Source organism: Protopterus annectens, chromosome 1.part2, assembly GCF_019279795.1.
Source record: "Protopterus annectens isolate FY-2018-M chromosome 1.part2, PAN1.0, whole genome shotgun sequence".
NCBI classification, from domain to species: domain Eukaryota; kingdom Metazoa; phylum Chordata; order Ceratodontiformes; family Protopteridae; genus Protopterus; species Protopterus annectens.
This window is the reverse complement of record NC_056727.1, coordinates 927,583,751-927,605,260: the sequence shown is the minus strand read 5'-3', so window position 1 is coordinate 927,605,260 and position 21,510 is coordinate 927,583,751. Positions and strand designations below refer to the sequence as shown.

Genomic DNA, 21,510 nt, shown 5'->3' with positions numbered 1-21,510 from the left:
CACTTAGTCTCCCTATTATTTCTTTCCAGCATAGGATCGGTCTACCTTAAAAGGGTGTTTATCAGTGTGTTGAACATTTCGAAATGCTTATCCATGACCTGAAAATGTTTTTGTAGTTTATCATATGTTAGTCTTTTTATCTTTAATTCTATATTGTCGGCCTGGCTCCACTACTTGATTCCAGCTAGTTATCCCATTCTTCCCATTCTGACGAAGTGTACTACATTTTTAATCTCTAGCTGGTCCCAAATCCTCTTGTATATATAGTAGATATAAAAAGTGTACACACCCCTGTTAAAATGCCAGTTTTTTGAGATATAAAAAAATGAGACCACAATTAATCATTTCAAAACTTTCTCCACCTTTAATGCGATCTATAACCTGTACAATTCAGTTGAAAAACAAACAAATCTGTTAGGGGAAAAAATATAAATATTCTTGAAAGTAAATCCTGCGGCTCTTACTTTTCCTGTGCGTTGATTGTGTTTGTCTGTTCCTTCTTTCTTCTGCCATTTGACAAGCACCCCTGCCCACCATAAATTATGTAAGCTTTCTTTTCTAGGCACTTTTTCCATTATAACTTGATGTTGTTTTTTTCTTAGATTTTCCTGTTTTTCCTTTGTTTTCTGTTTGTATCAAGCCCATTTCCATGTGCCTGTTCTGTTCCGATTACGGTCTGTTGTCATTGCTAAGAGCACGGGGGCAAGATCTGAAATATATCTATCTAAAGTAAGTGCCTGTATCTCTTTCATTATGCCTTTCTTACCTTTAAGGAAATGATCTACTCTACACCTGACCATGAATAAATATATGCTATGCCCCCACCCCCATTATATCTATCTAAAGTAAGTGCCTGTATCTCTTTCATTGTGCCTTTCTTACCTTTAAGGAAATGATCTACTCTACACCTGACCATGAATAAATATATGCTACGCCCCCATCCCCATTATATCTATCTAAAGTAAGTGCCTGTATCTCTTTCATTGTGCCTTTCTTACCTTTAAGGAAATGATCTACTCTACACCTAACCATGAATATATATGCTACGCCCCCATCCCCATTATATCTATCTAAAGTAAGTGTCTGTATCTCTTTCATTGTGCCTTTCTTACCTTTAAGGAAATGATCTACTCTACACCTGACCATAAATAAATATATGCTACGCCCCCATCCCCATTATATCTATCTAAAGTAAGTGCCTGTATCTCTTTCATTGTGCCTTTCTTACCTTTAAGGAAATGATCTACTCTACACCTGACCATGAATAAATATATGCTACGCCCCCACCCCCATTTCTTGTCATATGTCTATTAAATCGTGTTTTCTTATCTGTTATTTTAACCAGTTCTGGGCTTTCATTTTATTTATCTATTAATTAACTATTCAGGGTAACACTGAAATCTCCCCCCACTATTTGTGCATCTTCTTTTCCTACTATTTCATACCAGGTGTTGAAGAATTCATCAAAAAATATTGGACTGACTGCATTTGAGGCACAGATACTACCAGTCACACTTTTTCTATGAATTATGCCTTTCCATATTATCCACTTCCTGACGGCAGTTATTTTACACATTTCAGTTTTAGCTTTTCAACTTTCTGATGATTTGTTACTATGTTTGTATATTGCTGTTGCTTTAGATTGTATGGCTTTCTTATTTTCAGTGTTGTCTCTTGTAGTAGAATTCACTCTTTTCACCTTTGAGTGTTTTGGCTTCTGAAAGATCTCCTTATATCCGATGGGTTGGATACATCCTCCTATGTTCCAAGAGATAAAATTGATGTTTTGTACTTGCGTATTGCCCTTAGCTGTTCTGTGTATTGATCTTGGTCCCCCTAGTCAGTTTTTGGTGGACTGAGTTCCTGGGCTGGAGCATAACCCCTTGAGCCATTTTCTTTGTCTGTACCCAGCATGGGTCAGTACTCTTGACTTGATTTACAGCAGGTGTTGGTAGCAACCTTACTTCACACACACCCCTCGCCAGCTATGTGATCTTTCTCTTTAGTCCTCTGTTATAATTAGAGGTAAGTCATTAAGTCTCCTGCACATTTTCTGATCTTTCATAAACATGCAAGTTTTAGTTTTTAATGTAATAATATTATAATGTAGCCATATTCTGGTATATTCTGTCTGCTGTTGTCAGTTTAACATTCTTCATTGAAAAAACATGAGAAAGCTAAAAAGCAATGCTAATGCAACAAACATCACACTTTTGTCTACTGTACCAATCTTTTCATCATTATTTAGTGCAATTAGGGTTCAAAAACTCCTATAACAGTGGTTTCAGCTTTCGTGTAGTAGCTGTGTTTGATGGATCCAACACACTGCTAGTATGTTACGTTTATTTCATCCAGTCCATTTTCCACGTACTGTTTCAGATGTCATTCTGATCCCAGTTCATTCACTCTCCATGCTGCACCTCCTTTGGTGCTCCTGGATCAGTGTGTACCCTGTAATCTTTACATGCTGTTAATATAGATCAATTTCACTTATTCAACCAGGTATCAATTTCCACTTAGGTTTACTATCAAAATGTGGAAAATCAAAACAATTTTCCACCTTTTCACCAAACCAGTTTGACAAAATTAGTAATAACGAATTACCAAAATTTAGGAAATGGTAACACAGAATCATCTTTTGAACACCGGAAGTTCAGTGTCGAAAGTCCGTGTTACCAGTAACCCCCTGCACCCCCCACACCCCCTGCGTATTATATATTCCAACTCTGAGATCACACTACAGTGAGAAAAGGGTACATTTCCCGATCTCCACTGTAGTACGAGCTGTTATCAGAAAGTTGATTCCACATTAGTGAATGCACACTACCGTTTGCTAATGTGGAGTTGAATATTTTCCGGATCGGCATTACGAAAACTTGAAAACAGCCTTTTGACTTTCCAAGCTTTGCTAAGTGCCAATCTAAATTTTGATAGTAAACCTTCCACTTGTATTGGCCTAATCTGTCAATTATCATTTACTCTTACACAAAGGGCGAATATGTGCAGTTGGCACTTTTTCTGTCCTTTACATACAGCCTATTGCCTTAATTATTAACATTCTAGAAGTTCCAAAGCTATGTCCTCACGTAAGAGTGGTGCTTTATACCTTTTGGTTGAGATTCTGCAGTTTTTGCTGTTTGTGTGTATACACAACATACTTCAACTTAATATTTATATATCAACAAGTAGTGGCCATAGTTCTCATAGTGTAAACAATACACATTATACACCATAGTTCTCGTAGTATAAACAATACACGCAATGTATGCCATAGTTCTTGTAGTATAAACAATGCACACATTATACTGAGTTTACTTACTAGTTTAGTGATCTTTGCATATCATTGTATTGAAGGTACCACAGTAGAAAGCAACTCGTCATTACTTCAAACTAGAGCAACTCTATCCCTTTATATACATGTTGACATGATCTCATTTTTCTAAAATATTTACCAGTTTCCTTTAAAATGCGTCGCACCCCTTGTTTTCTTGTAGCTTGTCTGCATTTTTACCAAAACTGTACCTACGTTGCCTGCACATTGACCCAGAGCCAGACTGAATTTAAGAAAAGTAAAATGACTATCTTTTATATAGATAAAGTTAAGAATGCATAGATTTTTATATTTTCTATAGTTTCTGCATTTTTATCAGTCCAGTTACCTGGAAAATAAAAACATCATCCCGGTTTAGCTAGAGAATCACATATTTAAGTTAGGTATACATTCAGTACGATGATAATTCACTTGTTGTTTGAAAGCATCCCTTGAATGTAGTCTCTTCATTTGTACAACCTCACAGTTCCAGCATCTTTTCTTAGCAACATTAGTCTTTTTTTTGGCTCCTCCAACCACTAGGCTCAATTCCTTATGAGAGCCTCTTTCTTTCCACTTCTGAGAGGTTGTATCTCGACTGGGTTGTGAAGATTCCCCACTTGTGGTTTAGTTTCTGTTCTCCACCTCTGGTATGACAGCAGTGTTGTTCTCTATAGACTGGTCATGTGATGTCTCCAGTCTTTTGTCTTTATTTGCTTCCTGTTTTATTTCTTTATATGTCATAATATGTTTGTCTTTTCCATAAAGTTCCATTTCTTTTTCTTTGTATAACTGCCATGCAGCTGCTGTGTCTTTGTATCTTGTCCTAAGCAAAAAAAACATCAGTGTAGCTGGGAAACTATTGTAGGGAATCCTGTTTCTGTTAACTTTCTGTTTAGATTATCTGCTTCCTTTCGATGGTAATATAGTTCTTCTAAGAAGTCCGCCATGAATTTAATGCGATTTTACTGACACGGGAACTCTCTCTTCTTGCTACATCTGATGATCTATTCTCTTGTTGAAAATGAGCCGAGTGCCATAAGGACATGTCTGGGGTTGTTTGAGTCTGATTTCTTATTTCCAACATGGTGTATCCACTCTGTTCCAAAGATGAAACTTGGTGGACTTTGCATCCCTTCTGTGACAATATTTTCTATGAAGTCTGGGAGTTCCTAAACCTTTGTCTGTGGAATGCCAATCGTTCTCACATTGCATTGTCAGCTTCTGTCCTCCAAATCATCCACCTTCCATTATAACATTTGCACTTTCTTCTCTAACTCTTGTTGCTTAAATGTTTCTTCCTCGCACTTCTTGCTTATTTTCTCCTGCAGCAGTGTTATCTGTACTGCATGGTTTGCAGTGCTTCTTGGGCATGCAGTACCGTCAGGTGTAGGCTGCTGTGTTGTGCACTACTGAAAGGCGCTCAGATAGCAATATCATTTTTTCTTCACAGTTCAGGAAAGTAATTACTTTTCCATTTGCTGTGTTATTCCTGTCATTTTATTTTGAATTTATGTTGCTGTGTTTCTCTCTTAACTAAGTTAATTTTGTTGATTCACTGTGCTAGTGGGGAGAGATCAAATTAAGTTGCCATTTCTTTCTTGGCCAAGCCATGCCCTCCTATGACAACTTGCCAAGTTATTTGCAGCTCACAACTGAATTTTAGAGGTTGGTACCCTCTGGGAGGTAGACCTATATCTGTGCATATTTAACATGAAGCACATTGATTTTATGATATTCTTCGGTTTTACACCCGTTAATAAAACGTCTTATGCTCCATTTTCAGCCATGTGAAAGGCCTGCATATCAATATGGTTGGGTTACCCAGGGTGTCAGCAAAGCAGATATTCTCAGTCATGCTTGGTCGGTATTTCCCATCTTTGTTTGGCTTCCATGAGGAAGATGTGAAACGATTATATCCTTACATGGAAAAAGTATTCTACAATGTGATTAAGGAGTCTGGCTACTTTCATCTACAATCCACTAAGCCTGACACAGTTGGTAATGTATCTTACTTTTTCTTTTTATAATCAGTTTTGCATTTATACAACTAAACAAAGAAAACAGTCTGAAAATCCTCAATGGTGAATGATTAGTTTCGATATTTACTCTTCCAATATATAGCTGGAAGAGATCCATGGAAAAATAATTACTTTGTGCAAATGGACTAGCTCATTTACCTCGGTTAACAAAGTTAACTGCATGTTGTGTGCCATACTATCCGTATCCAGTTTTTAATAATGCTTTGTCTGGCATGTATAATTATGCAGTCCTCAAACTTTTTTGGACTGACTTTGAAGAGAGGAAAATGTGAATTTTTTAATAGAGCTTATTTAAACATTTCACATACTTGGGCAAAAGGAAGTCATCTGGTCTGATAAAAGTAAAAATCATCAATGATATGTTACCAGTTGCAAAGCAAAGGCAGTAAGAAGTGTACTATATATGGCTAACTACATCTCCAGATTTGTAGATTACATTTGCATTATCACTCATTGTATAAAAGAGTTATCATTTGAATGATGTGACTACAACTCAGAACATACTGAAACAGTTTAAGACCTATGTTTAGTTGGAGTGATGTCATATTTTGATACACTATTTAAAAATTACTAGAAGTAGGTGTAAGTTAAGTAGATCTGGGAGAATTCCTGAGATGTGTTCAGGGTAATCTGAATAAGGTAATACATTATATCAGCAGGTCTCTGTCATATGTACAAAATAAATACTCTGAAAATGAGAAGTGTTAGCATTTGTGTTGTTGTGCAACTATTTTCAGGTGTATTTATATAGTAGATAAGTTGCAAACTAATTTAGACAATATTTAACAGCCCAAAGTCTAAACTACCCTTCAAAATAGAAATACAGCCTTTGAGCCTGCCACCATAAGTGTAAACATCCAGAGAGAAGGTAGAGACACAAAAGAAAGTGACATGGCAGATGAATGTGTCAGTGTTGCAGCTAAGCATACAGCCCCAAGAGCCCTGGCAGCTGTGGAAGTAGAGGGTGAAAAAGAAAAAAAAAGAAAATATTGCAACAGGTTAAAATAGTTTTACAGTACTGTCATATGACATAAGAAAAATAATATTATAGGGAAAGAAACAAAGCTTGTCTTTTTTGAATCATAACTTGATGAGGTTAATTATTTGTGAATTTTGGGAGCAGATAGAGGCTTGTATGTGGCGCAGTGGTTAGCGTTGTTACCTCATAGCAAGAGGCTCTCTGGTTCAATTCTAGGTTGGGGTGCCTTCTGTGCGGAGTCTGCATGTCGTCCCTGCATTCGCATGGGTTTCCTTCGGGTGTTCTGGTTTCCTCCCACATTGCAAAGATGTGTCTGGAGCATTTCTCCCAAGGTCTCCTCTTAAAATGGGTTCTGTCCCAGTCGGACTTTCTTGGTAAACAAATGTTAAATAAAAAAATAAATAAATGTAAGGGGAAAGATGTTTTCCTGACTTAAGGAACCTGTGACACAGAATAAACTGCTCTGTGAGAAAATTAGATTTCTTAATTTGTATATCTCACTGATTTTCGTGAATGACTATGTTATTTAATTGTAGACAGTTTTACAGTTCTTTTTTTGTAGAAAATTACAAGTTCTTTAAGAAAGAAAAAAACTGTTGAGTCATAGGAAAGGTTTCTACCTCTTTTGGTGAGTCACAGGAACTATAGGAAATGAATTACCTTTAAACTGTGAGGACATGGAAGATATTATTTTTGTTCAAGGGGAAAATAAAATATTTCATTGCTTTCCTGAGAAAGCTGTGTTGAGCATCATCTGCCACAGAATAGACTATACAGTGAGAAAAGCAAGTTTCTTGGTCTGTATTACTCATACCGCTTTTATTTTTGAATGCACAACATACTTTTATTGCACTGTTCTATTTTGTTTAAAGTTCTTTTCCTTGGTTAAGTCATGGAAACTAGAAGTTAATTGTGAATTGTGGGATGAGCTGGGGACTAGCATTTAGTTTTAGGGGACAGCAACACCTGTGCAAGTCTTCCTGAGAATGCTGACTTGAACTGCTGTCTTTTGAAACGTCAGCACTCATAATGCCAAGTGGAGACATGGCAAAAAAACACCCAAAATGCAGGAGAAGAGCGAATATTGAACATCACTCTTCTCCTTTAACCCCCCACACCCCTCAACTTCTGTATACTAACTCCAAGATCACCTTATCTCATAGAAAAGGAAATATTCTCAGAAATGTGCATCTCAGCATACAAAAGTCTGCTTTTTCAGCCATTCAGTCTCATTATTACGAGACTAGCTAAAGGAGGTTCCAGCATTTCAGTTACCAGCCAGAACAGCCTGTGCCACAGACCCGACTCCTCTGTGATTAAAGCACATTTACCAGTTTGTGTAGCTCATATTGTTTTTTTTGTTTAACTGGAGCATGTTGCTTTATTGCAGAGTTCGATTTGTCATTTATTTTTCTTTATTGCAGAGTTCGATTTGTCATTTATTTTTCTCGAATATTAAAAAGTTTTGGTTTAGGGGAGAAAACAAAGCATTAAGAACTATAGGAGGTTATTTACTTGTGAATTGTGGGGGAGCTGTTGATTATAACTACCATTTTTATTTAAAGGGAAAATAAAATATTTCTTTGTTTTCCTGAAAAAGCCTACTTGGACAGCTTCTGTCACAAAACAGACTTCTCACCCATGTGCCCTGCTTCACTTGTGTTTTTATACCCTGTTTCTTGCGTTGTCTGCCTCATGTTAATTTGACTTCAGTATTCCCCCCACTCATTGGTTTTTTTTTAGGAATACAAAAATATAATTTTTTGAAAGCACTCCCCTTAAACTAATTAAATTAATTGATTACCTCTGTGTGTTCCATATTTTCAGAATACGGACTACTAATTGATAACTATGAGTTTGGCCAGTGTCTTCAGATAGAACAGTTAAACAAGCTTTTTGCTTTTTAGTGGCTCCACTTAGGACAGTTCTCCCAATTGTCCATAATGTACGTTTCTTTGCATTTAAAACTATTTTCACCATGCTAATAACCTTTGGTGCCATTTTGTACTGTTCGTGCCTTCATTTGATCTTTTGACTAAGTTGCCACCTCTTTACATTTGGCAATGGATAGGTGAATATTTTTATTTATTTTCTTTTTTCTTCTTCTTGTTTCTTTTTCCCTGTATCTGCTGGAGCTCAAACCTTCTCTTATTGAACTTGAGGTTGTTCATTCCGTCATGATGGTGGCCCGTTCAGAACCACACTGATAAGAGCCTTGTGTAGGGGGCTGTATTCAGGTAGCCATGAGAGTTTTGTGTGTGCCTCTGTCACCAGCATCCCAGATATGAGGGTGTTTCTAATGGCCCTAACTCCGCCCCTAAGCAGGGTGGGGTGGGGGCAGGTGAATCATGTCATTAAGGAGACTCACAATTCCTTTCTCATGGTAGCATACTTCCCCCATACTCACTGGAAAGGCTACCACAAAGCAGTGGTTTGAGTTAGATGTCCTGCTCCAGGCCATGATTTGCATATTGGGTCTGTTCTCTGAGGGATCACATCATTCCATGGCCTGCTGGAGGCCACTGTCCTCCCTTGGATTGTCATGCCCATCCTTTCCTGCCAGTGTCATCAGCTGCCCACACTGCTAATTGAACTCTGGTCACTTAGCTTGTAGTCTGGGCTATATCCCTGTATACCACCAGAGTTGGCCTAGATAGATGAATAATGTAATCTCCCCATAGCTTTTTAACACAGTTCAACCCCTGTATACTAAATCTAGGTACTTCTTCCTTAGAAAATGCAGGGAATAGCTAAAGTCTCCATCTCCAGCCTTCTTGCCACCAAGACTCCTTAGACAGTGAATAAAATGCTTGATGCTGAATGACTTTTTTTTAAAGTGGGGCCACTGATTTCAAGTGTGAAAAATGGAGATATGTACTACACACACACACACACACACACACAGCCTAATTAGAGAGCACCCCTTTAACTTCAGCAGAAGTTGTACCAAGATGCTGACTCGCTCACTTCCCACTTCCTGTGCCTGTATTATACATGTATCTTGAGTTACCACACATTGCACATAGAGAATCAGTGGATGCCAGTTAACAGGGATACAAGTTAATAACTGAACTGCTAAATGGAAAAACTTCATAACTGGTGATTCTGTAACACTGCACAGACCTTGCAATCACAGAATTGGGTAAGGAGATAGTTACATTGTCCTACTAATCTGGAGCTAAGACTAGGGACATTACTGAGACTATTAAACATGTCCAGGGTTTTCATAATGCTTTTGACTTTGCAGTTGTATATGTTCGAGTTAGTGACACTACACATGCCTCCCAGTGAGGCAGAGGTATATGTCTGACTTTGTGGATACTCTTACCCAAGATGGTGAATCCTTTGCTGTCATTGAGCTCCTCACTTCACTGAGAGTGGTACCTAATTATGATTATTGACTTCAACAGCTGAACAGATTCTGTTATCAGCCCAGGGAGGTTCAGTGCCTCTCTACTTGGGAGGAATGTGTGGGGCCAAGACCTGCTTTGCAAGGGATGTGATCTCTGCCTCCCTTTAAAAGGGATCAGGGTGCTGAGTGGACTCCCTCCAATTGATTTGTAGACATGTTTAACTTAATGGACACACTCAACTAAACTGCATAGATAAGAAAATGAAGGTGGGACTCAAAGTCCACTGCCTAAGTAATTAAATAAATAAATAGAAAGTAAACTCTTTGGAGGCTTGAGTTTCCTTTGATGGAGCCAGGTTATATGTCATCACTAAGATGTAGGTCAAAGCCCCATCCTGCATTCCACAGATATGTGGTTACAACTGTATACACTGACCTCAGCACACCAATCAAGAAGATGGTCTATCCAGCTTCTTAGGTCAGTCTTTCAAAACTAGGATTGTAGAAACAGATTGTGGGCATGACATACTCTATACCTAGGCTACAGTAAGTAATGTAAACTTACAGATCTGAAGTAGTTTTCATTTGATCTTCAACCTGTGGGAATATGGATCCGGTACGGATCTGACTCGGTTGCATTTTCCAGCATCGGATCCAAGCTCCAGGCTTCTCCCCTACCCATAATGCCCCTGTCTCCCACCTTCCCTCAAATCTTGTTTGCCGCGTGTACAGTCAGCATCGTGGTCTGTTTGCTCCAAGTTCCTGGTAGGTGAATCTAATATTTTTTCTGGCCTTTTTCTTTTCTCTTCTACCTTGTTAGCCTTTTACCTCTAGTTCTATACGCTACCCTTCCTTACACTCAGGTGTTGGTCCTATAATCCAAAAAAAAAAAAAAATAGGCCCCTTTCTTTCCCTTCTTTCTCCTTTACCTATTGTGTAAGTGTGTGTGTGTGTGTGTGTGTGTGTGTGTGTGTGTGTGTGTGTGTGTGTGTGTGTGTGTGTGTGGTCCATTACCATGGCTGAAACCCCAAGCCAGGTTTTTGAAAGGGCATAGAGTGTGGCTATAAGCTCTGCCCCTTCAGATGGCCACACTCTGTGTGTTGTTTGTCTGGGTGCCTTCCACCTGGACACCCCCTGTTCGATCTGTCCCTGGGCATTGAACGATACGAGGAACAAATTGATCTTGAAGGGCCTCCTTCCTCCACCTTCCTCTAAGGCCTCTACTTCTGCTTCTTCCTCCACCCTGGCCTCTGGGACTCGACCACTCGCCAAGAGGGACTGGGAGAAGTACCAGAATAAAGAGCAAGATAGGCCCAGGAAGTGGTCTTCCAACTGTGCTTCCTCGGCCAAGCCCCTGGCTAAATCTCATCCGGATCCCATCCCGGGCTCCCTTCGGCTCCAGTTGCACCACTTCTCACCAGAGGTCCCTTGGAGCCAATCCCCTTTATCAGCCTTTCCCCGGCACCTCTCCAGTCCCATATCTGTGGCTTTCTCCATCCGGTCTACCTACAGCCTTTCTGAAGCCGAGGTGGACAGGATGATGTGGAAATTTATCCGGACCCAGATCCAGATGGGAGTCTTGCCCCCTCCCCCAAGGCTGGGAGCATGTAGTTCTCATTGCTCCTTCTCCGGTCCGACCTCCAGCTTCAGAGTCCTTGGGCCTGAGGCTTCTCAGCATCGAGGGGTTGGTACCGATGGTACCTTGATGCCGACCATTGCCCTGAGTGGTTCTGTTCCAATTAGTTCGGAGCTGTCCGGCTCTGAGCCATAGCCACAGCCCGTTGGATTTGAAGGGATGACAGCTTCAAGGTTTTCGGAGTCAGCCCTTCCACTCAGAGTCACAGTGGCCGGAGGCTCAGATCTGACTCCCCTGTCGACTCAGGTTACGGATCTGGCCTTGGTCCCAGCTTCCGGGATTCGTTCTGCCTCTGCTTTTGACATGGTGGAGAGGGTCCTCTTCGCTCTCTTGTGACCCTTGAAGTTATTGTCTTCTGAGTCCGTCCTGGCTCTCTTTCTGCTCCAGAGTCCACCATTGACAGCCTGTTGCCTCTTCACCCCAGGGAGTCCCCCCCCCCCCCAAGAATGGCCAGAAGTTTCCGAGTCCTCCCCAGAGACCCCACCCAATAAAGGCACTGACTTAGAGAAAGGGGAGGGTTCTGCCCCGTGACTCCCGGATGATGTCTCCTTTGGAGACCTCATAGAAATCCTACACCAGCATGAGGGGTGGCCTGCCCAAAACCAACCTGGATGAGTCAGTGTTCCTGGAGGTGTGTGTCACAGAACCTTCTACTTTCCTGGGTGTCCCCTCTCATGGATCCACTTGTGGATTTGATTTCATCTCTGACATGGAAGGAACTTGACACAGTGGAGCCCATCCCCAGCACCCTGATAAAATTCTAAGTGCACCTTCTGACAAGCACCACTGGTCTAAGGGTACCCCGGTTAATGCCATAGTGGTTGTGGCAGCCATCAAGAAAGAACTCAGTCAGGAGAGCTGTACGGTCCATCCACCGCACTGAGAGTCCCGGCCCATGGACCATTTTGGGAAGCGGGTATACGCTACAGCCATGTTTGCCGTGCATGAGCTGAACTACATGGCACATGTGATCAGCCTTTAGTAGGACCTGGTCAAAGAGGTCGTTGAGTCTACCCCAGGGTCCATGTCGGCAGAAGAGAAGAAGGTGTTCTCCACCCGTATGGCCACCCTCACTTCCATTTCTAACACCTCCTATGAGGCTCCTGTCACATGCTACCAAAAGTGCCTCTAGGTGGGCCGGCACAGTCGTTACCATCAGACGTCATGCCGGGCTCCAGCTTTGTGCATTCTCAGAGCCCTTCAAGGCGTCTTTTACAAATGCCCCTTATGATGGTTCCACTGTTTTTGGAAAAATTGTTCAAGACACTTTAGTCCAGAGCGAGAAAGACAGGAAGACCTTGTCTGCCATCAGGATCCACTCCTCAACCCCACAACGATCCTTTTTACAGAATCAGCGGAGAGTGAAGAACATGTGATTCCGGAAGTCTCAGGGCTATTCCCGCAATGCTCAGGACTCGCCGTCCCCCAGAGGCAGAGGGGGATATGACAAATGCCGTCCTCTCGGCAAAGGGGGGAGATCCAAGGAGCCAGAGGTCTTGGGATTCCTTCCCGGACAGACCTGCATAGCAGCCCTGAAGGGTTGCCTGACTGCTCATCTCTGTAGGCAGTCGGGGGACATCTCTTGCTACACCCAACAGCCTGAGAGTCTATCACAGATGATCACTGGGTGTTGCCAATCATATCCAGAGGCTACTCAGTCCTCTTCATTCAAACACCAATTCCGCCCAAACACCTCCCGGACATTCCACCTGTGCAGTGGGAGGAAGCAGCAGTGGAAATCTCCAAGCTGCTCGAAAAACAAGTCATCCAGCCCACCCACCACCCCCAGACCAGTCTGGATCAGGCATCTATTCCAGGTTATTTTTAGTGCCAAAGAGGACAGGGGGCTTTAAGACCCATCTTGGATCTTTCAGCCCTAAACTTGTTCGTTGCCAAGACAAAATTCTGGATGGTCACTCTCCAATCCATTCTGCCCTTCTTGCAGAGAAATGACTGGATGTGCTCGGTGGACCTCCAGGACACGTACTACCACATCAAAATGGACAGGTGCTCTCAAAGGTTTCTCTGCTTCCGGCCGGGGACCAATCATTACCAGTTCAGAGCACTATCCTTTGGTTTCACCACCGCCCTCAGGGTGTTCACTAAAGTGACGGCAGTGGTGGCTGCTCACCTGCAGCTGCAAGGGTTCATGGTCTTCCCCTGTCTGGACGATTGGCTCCTTTGTGCTCCCTCCATGCATTGCCTCTGTCAAGCCAGGGATCTCCTTCTCCAGAAAGCTCACCAGCTTGGCAGAACCACAAATGTCAACAAGTCGCTGTTGATTACAGTTCAAGTTCTAGACTTCACTGGGGCTTGTTTAGATACCATTCAGAGCAAGATTTTTCTAACTCTGGACAGACTTCAATCCCTCAAACATCATGTACTAGACGTTATCCATACCCAAATTCCTCCTGCAAAGTCAGTGCTTCAGACGTTTGGGTCCATGGCGGCCATGATCACGCTGATCCCCACAGCTTGCCTGCATTTGAGAGTTCTCCAGTGGACTCTAGCGATCCAGTGATCCTTGCTAGATCTGCCATTATCCCATCCAGTTAGTTTGTCTCAGGCCTGCAGGGATTCACTTATCTTGTGGCTTCAATCTGTGGATCTCCTTCTGGGTCGCCCGTTTATCCTTCCCACCCCAATGACCATAGTGACCACGGATGCCTCCCTACTTGGGTGGGGGGGGGGCAGTCCAAGGCATGTAGTCTTCCCTGGAGGACACATCTGCATATCAACTTCCTTGAGATGAAGGCAGTGCTGTTGGCATTGCAAGCTCTTCATGCCCATCTTCCTCAAGGGACGATTGCCATTCAGACAGACATGTCTGTAGTCTGGTACATCAACAGCCGGGGAAACCAGGTTTTAGACCCTTTGTTGGAAAGCCATGAGATTGTGGGAGTGGGTGATCTCTGGCCATTTTCTGGTGGCAACACACATTCTGGGGAGATCCAGCATCCTGGCGGACAGGCTGAGCAGGTCTATTCTGATGTCTTACAAGTAGTCTGTGAATCCTTCAGTAGCGGAACAGATCTTTCTAAAGCGGGGTTAGCCTTACTGCGATCTCTTTGCCTCTCCTTCCAGCACAAAGTGCAGTGAGTTTTTCAGTAGGGGAGTCCCCTAGGGATGCTGTAGTTCATGCTTGGCCCTCCAGTCTTCTATATGCCTACCCTCTACTTTCTATGATCCCAAAAGTCATACAGAAAGCTCAACGGCTGGGGAGCCTAGTAATCCTCATTGCCCTCTTCTGGCCTCGCCAAGTTTGGTTCTCCTCTCTATGGTCTCATGCAGTGTGTCCTTGGACATTAGATCTGGTTCAGGATCTGATCCCTCACCCAGGTCTGGTCAGTCTGAAGCTGACCACTTGGCTGCTCCAGTTCCAGTGATAGTGAGGACTCCTGGGCTGTCTTCTCTGGTTAAAAAGTTTTTGATGGTGGCTCACAAATCTTCCACCAGGAAGGTTTATTCCAGAAAGTGGAAACGTTTTTCACTATGGGCATCCCAACATAGTTTGGATCCCTTCACTGCCCCAGTCCCTGTTGTGAAAATATGTGTAGATAATTCTGTCATTTGTAAATATTAATATAAGCCACATGCTTGTTCTCTTAAATGTAAAAAGACTGTATTGGATGTTGAACTGCAAAAGTGTAACAACAGTGCACTCTGTTGTAAGAAAGCTGATAAGTCGAGCATTTTATGACTGTTTTTATCTCGGGGCTTGGAGCCGTGGTGTCTGAACCAGCAGATTCTTTCTGTTATTTTAAGACTAGAGTTAATTGCTAGATTTTACATATATAATGTCTTTAATTGCTGTACTTTCCTGACCAGGTGCAAGCTTACTAAGAAATGTTAATGTAGAGTTTGTTAGCTTGGGCAACCAGAGAATTGTTTAGAATGATGCAATCTAAAAATAAGTCAGCAGGATGTATTATCAATTTAAAGGACTTGGAGACAGAGAGAGAGCATTTTGCATTGGTCTTCAGAACTAACCACTCACTAGCACTTGCTTTGCTCTGTCTGCATGTAAGTAGGATGTTAGACTTCAGTGTTTTTCATAAGGCCTAGATAGAAAATAGTAAGTTTACACTAGCTGTTTTCTTTATTTATGTCAGAACTATTCTCCTGTATTATTTTAAGCATTTTCCTATGATCTCTGAACTCTCGACTAGCACTGTGAAGTAAGAAGTATTCTCTTGTGTTTTTATTATGTATTATTAAATATTTTTAAACCTCTCAACTGTGCCTGTTTTGTGTAGAGAATATTTAAGCTCTAGAGTACATTGCATGTATATAGTGTTACTGGCCAAGCCACTCCAATAAGCCTCAAAACGTTCTGGTCACACTTACTAATTGGATAATAATATTGCACAGTAATAATTGAACACCCTTTGGTAAGGGCCTTTTTAGTAGCTGATAAGGGTCCTGGTGGCAGTGATTACTACCTTATAGCCTGGACAGAAGGGGCACATCTAGTATATCTGTAAATATTAATATAAGCCACAGGCTTGTTCTCTTAAATGTGAAAAGATTGTATTGGATGTTGAACTGCAAAAATGTAACAACAGTGCACTCTGCTGTAAGAAAGCTGATAAGTCAAGCATTTTATGACTGTTCTGATCTCAGGGCTCGGAGCTATGGTGCCTGAACCAGCAGATTCTTTCTATTGTTTTGAGATTAGTTAATTGCTACATTTTACATATGTAATGTCTTTAATTGCTGTAGTTTCCTGACCAGGTGCAAGCTTACTAAGAAATGTTAATGTAGATTTTCTGTTAGCCTTGAAAACCAGAGAATTGTTAAGAATGATGTAATCTAAAATAAGTCAGCAGGATGTATTATCAATTTAAAGGACTTTCTCAGAGACAGAGAGCATTTTGCATTTGTCTTCAGAACTGACCACTCACCAGCACTTGCTTTGCTCTGTCCTGCATATAAGTAGGATCTTAGACTTTAGTGTTTCTCTTAAGGAATAGAAAATAGTTAGTTTAGACTAGCTGTTTTCTATATTTATGTCAGAACTATTCTACTGTATTCTTTTAAGCATTTTCCTGTGATCTCTGAACTCTTGAAGTATTGTCTTGTGTTTTTATTATTTATTATTAGATATTTTTAAACCTTTCAACTGTGGCTATTTTGTGTAGAGATAATTTAAGCTCTAGAGAACATTGCATGTATATAGTGATACTGGCCAAGTCACTCCATTAAGCTTTAAAAAGTTCTGGTCACACTTACTAATTGAATAATAATATTGCACAGTAATAATTGAACACCCTTTGGTAAGGGCCTTTTTAGTAGCTGATAAGTAAGGGTCATGGTGGCAGTGATTACTACCTTATAGCCTGGACAGAAGGGACACAGCTAGTGTACCTGTGCCAACCTTCCCCAGGAGTATCTGTGTGGTTTTATATAAATCATATCTCAAAGTATGCATGTGTGTGTGTGTCAGCTACTTGGGCAGAGACATGAAGCACTGGTTGGATGGAGAGAGTGCTAGGAGGACTTGGCTAGGGACCTTAACCAGGGTCCCAAGCCAAGTCCTCTTAGCACTCTCTCTGTGCCAGTGGGGAGTCTTATAGGGAATCTGGAGAGAAAGGGGGGAAACCAGCCCCAGATTGACTGTGATCTCTGTGTGCTCTTAAGGGAAATTGTACTTTACTGTGTGTGTATTTGTTATCCTTCCCAATGTGGACACTTCTCACTGCTGTTAGTGCTGTGGATTGAGGATCCTTGATTACTGGGCCAGCGCATGGGTGTCACAGCCACCATTTTGGAATTTTTGGTAGGTATCTTTCATCAGGGGGCCAGTTTTTCTATGGTAAAGGTACAGCTGGCAGCTTTTTTCATATAGGAGACAATTTGGCTTCCCCTAGCTTCTTCCAAGCTTTGTAAAGCCTTTTTGAAAGGTACCTTTTTACTTAGACCCCCAGTCAAGAACCTTATGCCTACAAAAATGAATTGAAACTAGTAAGATAACAAAAACCACACAGTGAACTGCATCAACCGTTTTATTCCACAAACATAAAAAATAAAAAAGTACTTGGCGCTTTCACCCACACATATTAGGGCATCATCAGAGTACAAAGGATTAACATCAAGGCCATTCATATATATACAAAAACTGCCTAATAACATAATTGATCAATTAAATAATTAATTGATTGATCAATTCAATGTAGAGGTATATGTTAGTGACTTGCACAAATATAAAACAACCAGTTTGAAATACATATTATATATATGTCAACACTGTACATATAAAAATGTAATAAACTTAAAATATATTAATATAAAATATTTAAATAAAATTATAAATATGTTGAATCTTAACTATATACACAAAATTAGGTTATATAAAATGTGACCTATATTTTAAAATACTTGAGATAGATATATTTTCATTAATACCAGGTAGCATACAAGCATTTAATCTGAATTGCCATAAACATTCCATAGCCTCAAGCATAGTCTTCTCATCACTGCCTTTATGAATGTTGTATGGAATTCTATCTGACAAAAAATATAAATCTTTTAAAATTTGGACATCTGGTACTATGCATATATAAGGAACTCGTAGTCTTATGTTTCTTGATATCTCTAGCATGCTCAACTATGCGTTCTCTTAACTTTCCTAATGGTTTTACCAACATAAATTGCCGAGCATGTTGAGCAAGTTGCCAGATATATCACCATCTTCGTGTTGCAATTACAATATCCTGGGCATCTAATGGTCTTACTGTAACTGTGTATTGCAACATAGGGACTATCATTAATGTATTTGCAAGTGTGACAAGTACCACATTTACTCATTTTAGATGTTTTATATAAATTCCTGTTAACATTAGACTCGTAGATGTCCTTTAAGTTTCTCCCTGTACTAAATGTAATTTTAGGCTGACTTCCTAATATCTTAGATAACTCAGCGTTGTTTATAAAAACACTTGTCCATGTCTCCTTAATGATGTTAGCTAAGTAATGTGATGCATCATTATATGGCAAAATAAATTAATCCTATCTAGGCAAACTGGAATTGGCCTTGTGACAAATTGTCACACCCATATTTGATAATGGGTCTATAAACTATGGTCCTATTAATATAAATATCCCTTTTGATAGTACCAATTAAGTCATTGGGGTATCCTCGGTCTATAAACATATTGGACAGTTTTTCAATTTCTTGTTTGAATATATTATCATCACTAATAATTCTTGATAATCTAACCATTTGCCCCTTAATCACATTTTTTTTTTGATAAAAAGGATGACAACTGTTAAAATGTAAAAAAGAATTAGAAAAGGTTTTCTTCCTAAAAATGTTGGAATGAAAACCATTGTCATCATGGGACAAAATAAGATCAAGAAATTCACATTGTTTGTTTTGAATGTTACTAGTAAACTTAAGAAAATCAGATGTCCTACCCAAATATTCAATGAATTCAATCAACTCAGCCTTTTCACCTGTCCAAAATATAATAATATCATCTAAATAATGCAAAATTAGGGATACCTTATGCAAATAAGCAGATGTAAACACTGAGTCAATTTCCCATTTAGCTAGCACCAAATTTGCATAAATAGAAGCACATCTGGCGCCCATTGCAACACCAGTACTTTGTCTCTAGAGTTCACCATTAATATAAAATTATTTTTCCAACACAATTTCCATTAATTCAGTTAAAAGGCGGCATTTAGTGACATTCATGCCACTATAACTCAATAAACTAGCCTCAAACATTTCAAGACCCTGCTTGTGAGGAATAACTGAAAATAAATTGACCACATCAATAGTAGCCAAAATGAAGTCGGAAGCAGTCCTGGCGTTATTTTGTCTAATTAAATCCAGACAATGCCAGGAATCTCTTAAAATGTGTGGTAATTTAGCAAGAGTATCTTTGCAATTAACATCAATTAAAGATGCCAAGGCCTCAGTTTTTGAACCTCTTGCAGAAACAATAGGCCTGAAAGTTGGATTGTACACATCCTTCTGTATCTTTGGGATACCAAAAACCACCGTTGGAGTAACTGGAAATTCAACACTTAGATAACAGTATTCATCTTTAGTTAAAATTCCTTCCATCAAATATTCGTATAGTAACCAATCCACTTTCATATAGGCCCTTGACATCTCATATTTCGTCACTTTTTCATATGTATTAGTATCATTCAACATGATGGTCATTTTATTGTAATAATCTGTATTAGTCATTATTACCACACCACCTCCCTTGTCTGGTTTCATAACTCTAAAATTGTCAGAGGTAGTAATTTCTTTAAGACAAAATTTTCAGCAGATGTGAGATTCTCAGCCATATCATTTTCTTTCTTCAAAACTTTTCTGAACTGAATCTCACATAATTTTTCAAAAATATGAATCCTGGGATTACTTGGTGGAATGAATGTACTACTACGCTTCAGTGTCAAATGGGCTGTATCACTAAAACAGTCATTGTTATTAGTTGATAAAAACACTTTTAAATTAAGTAATCTAGTATAAAGCTTTAAATTAATTAAAATTTTGCCTTATGCCTCCTTGGGATCTTACTTTAGTCCTAAAAGCCTTGGTTTCTTCTCCCTTTGAGACAGTTGCTTTGGTGGATTTACATTTCCTGTCTTGAAAGACAACTTTTCTGTTTGATATTACCTCGGAGATTCAGTCCTTATCTGTCAAACCCCCTTATATGGTGTTTCATAAAGACAGGCTTTCTTTATGGACAAGCCTTTCCTTTCTTCTGAAAGAGGCTTCAGAATCTAACAATAACTAGGTCATGAATCTTCCTGTTTTCTTTCCGAACTTTCAGAATAAAGGAGAGTATAAATTGTATTTACTTGATGTTCATAGGCAACTGTATTTTTATTTGCACAGAACAAAGTCCTTTCATAAGTCTGATCAGCTTTTTTGTTTCCTTCTCTAAGCCTGTGTACAAGATAACTCTTGCTCATTGAATATCTCAGTTCATAGCCATGGCATATAAAAACCCAAAGGGTTATGTCCACCAGTTCATGTCAAGGTGCATTCTACTAAGTCTGTGGCTACTTCAGCGGCCTTTTGGTCTAGAGTTTCTTTGGATGATATTTGCTCTGCAGCTACTTGGGCATCATCTCACATGTTTATTTTGCATATAAGTTAGATCTCCTATCCAGAGACAGGACTTCCTTTGACTCCGCCATGCTCTGGAATATCCTTCCATGAGGGGCTCCCAGAGTCTTTGGGTAGCTTGGGACTGTGTCCCACAGGTTGAAGATCAAATGAAAACAACAACTTTAGATAAAAATGTTATGTACCCACCATAATGTTCCATCTGAGTTATTGCTTTTCAGTTGTCTTACCATCCCTCCTTCCTTCTGGGCTGTGTAGTAGTCTGGATGGAAGAGGCATAGGCCTAGTCTAGTAAGGCTTTGTGTTCCTTATGGTGCTTTTGTGGTACTAATGCCAGTGTGTTAGGCACTTGGTTAGGTTGGGGTGCTATTGTCGGCAGCAAACTCGATCTGAGTGGAGGAGGGAGACAGGGGTATTATGGGTAGGGGAGGAGTTCGGATGTGATGCTGGAAAATGTGGCCGAGTGGGATCCGTACCGGATCCGTATTCCTACAGGTTGAAGACAAGTGAAAAGCAACAGCTCAGGTGGAACGTTATGAGGAGTACATAACTTTTTTTTTTTTTATAATATATTACCACACCCATCTGTCTCACCTCAAGAACATGACAGCATCCTTAATAACTTACTGAAAAGGGTTTACCAGTTTAGGTATTTCCCATAATGAAAACACTTTTCTTATTGGTGGCCTAAATTGTCTTTGTTGTGACTGGGAAGAATATGCCTCAGGTAAATAAACTACTTAACTTTGAACACGTTAACTGTCTTGAGCACATAATAAAAACATCAGCACTGGGCAGAACCATAAAGGATATCATTGTGACAAACACCCCTGTTAACTATGCTAAACTAAATGTTATCCTACCATATTTTGCTACAACAACACTGCTGTGACATTCCTCATAAACACCAAAGCAAATCCAATAAAAATTATTTTTTGAACAGTAGCTATGATACTGTGAACTATTGCCTTGCATTAGTCAACTTTGTCCATGAATTAGGCTCCCTTTGCAGTCTGTTGATGAGTCATTCACAGCTCTTTGCAATAGTTCGAACAACTGCATTGTTAAATTAATCCCCTGGGGCATAAATATAGTAA

General features: G+C 40.1%; 1 protein-coding gene across 1 annotated transcript in view; it reads left to right on the top strand.

The window, feature by feature from the left end:
- Positions 1 to 21,510, top strand: part of EPHX1 (epoxide hydrolase 1) — a gene marked incomplete in the record, with an annotated part of 687,022 nt that overhangs the window by 505,016 nt on the left and 160,496 nt on the right. The window contains 1 exon segment of the mRNA XM_044059800.1: positions 5,097 to 5,311. Within this exon segment, the coding sequence (XP_043915735.1) occupies positions 5,097 to 5,311 (215 nt within the window).